The sequence below is a fragment of the Chionomys nivalis genome, chromosome 18 (genome assembly GCF_950005125.1).
Source record: "Chionomys nivalis chromosome 18, mChiNiv1.1, whole genome shotgun sequence".
NCBI classification, from domain to species: domain Eukaryota; kingdom Metazoa; phylum Chordata; class Mammalia; order Rodentia; family Cricetidae; genus Chionomys; species Chionomys nivalis.
The window spans coordinates 8,107,759-8,113,568 of record NC_080103.1 but is presented as its reverse complement, the minus strand read 5'-3'; the positions used below and the strand labels follow the sequence as shown (position 1 = coordinate 8,113,568).

Genomic DNA, 5,810 nt, shown 5'->3' with positions numbered 1-5,810 from the left:
GGATTTTTGTACTTTCCCTTCACAGGTAGCCATTGTAGGGTTAGCAGGACTGCAGCCCTAAGTCATTCTAATGACTCTCCTTTGTTCATACAGAGAGAGAGTCACTGGACATGTTCTGTTACTCTGGAGAACCCAGGTAAAATATTTTTTACATAAGTGTATAAAATGTCTCCTATGATCAAAATGTGCATAACTGGCAAAGTTAGGTATCTACTGATCTATGACTCAATCTTAAAAAAAAATGAAGTGATAGAAAAGCCCGTGGTAGCCTAGACTATCTACACTGAAAACACTTTGGAATCTGAATAGATAATTCAGAGATCTGATGTGGGAGGTGATGTATGCTGTGAATAAGTTTTATTGCCATTGGTTAATAAAGAAGCTGCTTTCAACCAATGGCTTAACAGAGTAAAGTCAGGTAGTAAGACAGAGAGAGAGAGAGAAAGAGAGAGAGAGAGAGAGAGAGAGAGAGAGAGAGAGAGAGAGAGAGAGAGAGAGAGAGAAGGCAGAGTAGGTGTGAAGCCATATAGCCCTGCCAGAGACAGATGCTAGATGGAACTTTACCCAGTAAGCCACAGCCATGTGGATATATACAGATTAATGGAGATGAGGTAATTTAGGATATAAGATCAAGCTAGAAATATTCTTAAGCTATATAGTTTCAGAGTGATTATTTCAGCTCTAAGCAGCCAGGAACAAATGAGAGCCTCCCTTAGATTGACGTGCAAATATAGAGCTGACTACATCTACAGAAAGTCTGTGAATGCTTGGAAAGGAATCCTAGACACAAAAGAACAGAGTTAAGCATGGCTTTTTGGTAGCAGTATTTTCTCCAGGGGCTCTGTTTGGTAGAAGTAAACAGAGGCATTATTTCTTTTTTATTTTTTATTGATTTTTATTTAGCTCTACATTTTTCTCTGCTCCCCTCCCTGCCTCTCTCCTTCCCCCTTCAGACTTCCACCAAGGTCCCCATACTCCCAATCTACTCAGGAGATCTTGTCTTTTCTACTTTCTACTTCCCATATAGATTAGATTTATGTAAATCTCTCTTAGTGTCCTCATTGTTATCTAAGTTCTCTGAGATTGTGGTTTGTAGGCTGGTTGTCTTTGCTTTACATTTAAAAGCCACCTATAAGTGAGTACAAGTGATAATAGTCTTCTGTGTCTGGGTTACCTAACTCAAAATAATGTTTTCTAGCTCCATCCATTTTCCTGCAAAATTCAAGATGTAATTATTTTTTTCTGCTGTGTAGACTGCACTGTATAAATGTACCACAATTTTCTTATACTTCTTTTCGTTGATGGGCATTTAGGTTGTATCCAGGTTCTGGCCATGACAGACAAAGCTGCTATGAACATAGTTGAGCACATGGCCTTGTGGCACGATTGAGCATCCTTTGTGGTATTATTGGGTCTTATTGGGTCTTGAGGAAGTTTGTATTATTGGGTGGTATTATTGGGTCTTGAGGAAGTTTGTTTCCTAATTTCCTGAGAAATTGCCACACTGACATGCCAAGTGGTTGTACCAGCTTGCGTTCCCACCAGCAATGCAGAAGTGTTCCCTTTTGGCACAAGTTGTCATCAGTGTTTTTGATCTTGGCTATTCTTACAGGTGTAAGATGGAATCTCAGAGTTGGTTTGATTTGTCTTTTTCTGATGACTAAGGATGTTGAACATGTCTTTAAGTTTCTTTCAGCCATTTTAGATTTCTCTCTTGAGAATTCTCTGTTTATGTCTGTAGACCATTTTTTATTGGATTATGTGATCTTTTGGTGTCTAGTTTCTTGAGTTCTTTGTATATTTTGGAGATCAGACTGATGTGGGATTAGTGAAGATCTTTTCCCATTCTGTAGGCTGTCATTTTGTCTTGTTGACCATGTCCTTTGCTTTACAGAAGCTTTTCAGTGTCAGGAGGTCCCATTTATTAGTTGTTTCTCTCAGTGTCTGCACTGCTGGGGTCATATTTAGGAAATGGTTCCTTGTGTCAATGTATTCAAGTGTACTTCCCACTTTCACTTCTATAAGGCTCAGTGTGACTGGCTTTATGTTGAGGTCTTTGATCCATTTGGACTTGAGTTTTTTGCATGGTGTTAGATATGGGTCTATTTTCATTCTTCTACTTGTTGATATCCAGTTATGCCAGCACCACTTGTTAAATATGTTTTCTTTTTCCATTTGATAGTTTTTGCTTCTTTGTCAAAAATCAGGTGTTCAAATATGTGTGAATTGTTATCCGGGTCTTCTACTTGGTTCTATTGCTCCTCCTGTCTGTTCTTATGCCAATACCAGGCTGTTTTCAGTACTGTAGCTCTGTATTAGAGTTAGAGAATAATTCTCTATAAGAACAAATCCTGTATTTGAACCACAGGGAACTCTAGGTTCTCCATGAAAATCTCCTCTACTCTCCAGGAGCATGCTCCTGGGAAACCCAGGCTGGCAATGTAAAGAATTTCTTTTACAAATGGGGGTCCTGCATTGACTGCCTACCATCACTCAAATGACACATTGGAGGGCAGTGGTAGCTGCCACCCTGACCTAAACCCACATAGAAAAGAGTCACTGATGTTATTAGTTATCCACCTGTAATAGATTCCTAACTGAGGAACTCAAATTAGGAGATCAAAACCAATTGATTGATTTCTCCTGACTTGAGGAATGAGCATTGGAGCCAAACTTTTAGGAGAGCGAGGCTGGGAATTGTTGAGAGGATTGAATCACTGAAGTTATTTTCCTGTACTCTAGGCTTTTTGTGTCCCTACAGACATGACGTGCTCGAGAAGGTGATAGATGTGGGGAGCATTTTACAGATCACAATCTAAAAGGATGAGGAAGCATCTCAAAGTCCCTTCTTCAGTAACTGTTGAAAATATTCTGCACACTTTAGAACCCAGAATACTCTCTCCCATTTAAGGTCCAGCACTGTAAGCATGGAAGTTCCAAGTTAAAGAACAGAACTCACCACTGAGGAGGAAAATTATGAGGTAATGAGACCCTGAATCTCAGCAGTCTGATAGATGGAAATGAGAAGTAATTAGAATTTTCTCATAGCACACTCTCAGGTGGATCAGGAAGTGAGTATAAGGAGGATTAAATGAAGAAGACCAGAAAGACCACCAATAAATTTAGTGGAGCCACCCAGGGACTGTGAGTCTGAATGGAAGAAAAAGCAGGAAGAAAGACAGCCACTTTCAGAGAATCCTGTCTGCCCCTACTCATGCCTCCTTATAAGAATTCTTCCACGCTGACCTACATACTGTGAACACTGACAGGGTAAGAAAAGTATCTCTTCCCAGATCGTGTGTATTGGAGGAATTCTTATAACAACATGAGAAGAGTAATAACAGCTATGTAGGAATGGACACCATTCCCTTATTTATGGAAGATGACCCCAGCAAGCAAATTCTCTAGAGATTGTGGTTCTTGGTTCCCGACTTGACTATATCTGGAATTAACTAAAATCCTAAAACAGAGGGCACGACTGTGAGAAATGTTTTTGCTTAAGTTAAAGTAGGTACAGCACTTCACAGACACACTTTGGAGGCAGAAAAACACAAACATTTATCTAAAGACCTGAAGAACACACCTTTAATCCATATTTAGAGTCTGAAGGACACACCTCTAGCTGGGCCACGCCTTCTGCCTCCTAGGAGCCTATAAAAAACATGGAGGAAGCTGTTGCTCATTGCCTGCTTGCCCTCACCTTGCAGCAAGACCATTCCCTTACTGGCATTAGAGAATTCTTCATCCCAATTCCAGCATAGATTGAAGACCAGTTGGCACATCTTATCTCCTGGACTGAGTAAGTACTGGATTCCTGGACTCTCCCTTCACAGGTAGCCTTTGTGGGATTAGCAGGACTGCAACCCTAAGTCATTCTAATGAATCTTTTTGTTCATACAGAGAGAGTCCTTGGGTATGTTCTGTTACACTAGAGAAAGACTGTGCAAAAATTTTGGATGAGTATATAAAATGTAAATTATCAAAATTGTGTATGATTCTCAAAATTAGAAATCCATTGACCTAAGATTCAATCTAGAAAGAAAGAAGTGCTAGAACAGTCCCTTGTAGCCTAGTCTACCCACACTGAAACTAGAATTGAAATCTGGATAATTATAGAGAATCGAGTTTCCGACCTCATAGAAGGAACAGAGGAGAAACAGAAGCTAAAAATGTATATCATGCCTATTATTGTATCCTACAGGGCAAGAGAAGACAAATCCTAGTTTTTCATTTTGTATCCAGTTTAACCATCAAACTACCTCCAGGAGAAATGTCATGGGACGCCATAGACAAGAACTGGGGCTATAAACAGTTCAACATCCAGAATTTCTCCTGCAGGTGGACCATCCGCAACTTCCGTTTTATTCTGGAGGAAATGAGGGACAGTATTAGAAGCCCAACTTTCTCAATAGGAGGCAATGACAAATGGTGTTTGAGAGTTCACCCTAAGGGCGTCGATGAAGAAAGCTCAGATTACCTGTCAGTTCACCTAGAGTTGCTGAGCTCTCCAAAGAGTCCCCTTACCATACGGTTCAAGTTTTGGATCATAAATGCCAAAGGAGAAAAAAACGAACCTGTGACTAGCCCGAAAGACTTTAATTTCTTGCCAGGCTACCAAAGGGGTTACAAAATGTTCATCCTTCGAGATTTCCTCTTGGACCATTCTCATGGGCTGCTCCCTGAAGACCACTTCACCCTCCTTTGCATGGGGATCCTGGTCCCGTATTCCTACAGTATCCCTCATGACAGCACGGAGAAGAGAATCCAGGGTCCCAAAGGCCCATTAGGAGATGATCTAGGAGAGCTGTGGAAGAATTCGAGCTTCACAGACTGCTGCCTGGTGGTAGCTGGCCAGGAATTCCGGGCTCACAAGGCCATCTTAGCTGCTCGCTCTCCAGTTTTCAGAGCCATGTTTGAACAAGACACGGAGGAGAGCAGAAAAAATCGCTTTGAGATTCATGACCTGAAAACTGAAGTCTTCAAGGCAATGATGGTCTTCATTTACACAGGGAAGGAACCAGTCCTCTACAACATTGCAGATGCTATGCTGGCAGCTGCTGACAAGTATGGCCTGGAGCGTTTGAAGGTCATGTGTGAGAGTGCCCTCTGCAGGGACCTCTCTGTGAAGAATGCTGCCCACACTCTCGTCCTGGCTGACCTCCACAGCACAAGGCAGCTGAAAACACAGGTGCTGAATTTTATTACAGCTCATGCTTCCGAGGTCTCTCAGACTGCAAGCTGGAAGTTAATGGTGGATTCACGCCCCCACTTGGTGGCTGAAGCATACAGCTCTCTGGCTTCTTCTCAATGCAATCTACTGGAGCCCCCTCTCAAACGTCTGAGGCAATCCCAGGAACCTGTCACAGGTACCCTACATGTGTATCCCTGAAGCAGTGGTCAGTGTTGATACCGAGGACTCCTGGGTAGACTATGGGGTACATGGAGCATTTACAGCAACTCTGGGGAAAGACATCACAGTTAGTAGTGTTTTAATACATTTATTAATGCTTTGAATATTGTAGTGGTGTATTTTTTGTAATTTTTTTTTTTTTTTGGTTTTTTGAAACAGGGTTTCTCTGTGATTTTGGAGCCTGTCCTGGAACTAGCTCTTGTAGACCAGGCTGGTCTCGAACTCACAGAAATCCGCCTGCCTCTGCCTCCCGAGTGCTGGGATTAAAGGCGTGCGCCACCACCGCCCAGCTATTATTTTATTTTGATAAATAAATCTTGCCTGAAGACCAGAAGTAAAGCTAAAGTCACTGGAGGTCAGGCAATGGTGACAGACACCTTTAATCCCAGGATTTGTTAGA

The 5,810-nt window shown here is 41.7% G+C and overlaps 1 protein-coding gene across 1 annotated transcript; it reads left to right on the top strand.

Annotated features, from left to right (window-relative positions):
• The first annotated feature begins 4,270 nt into the window (after nt 1–4,270).
• On the top strand, nt 4,271–5,389 carry LOC130889930 (speckle-type POZ protein-like). The gene has a single exon (XM_057793853.1). It carries the CDS (start codon nt 4,271–4,273, stop codon nt 5,387–5,389), a length of 1,119 nt encoding a protein of 372 aa, XP_057649836.1.
• Nucleotides 5,390–5,810: the final 421 nt, after the last annotated feature.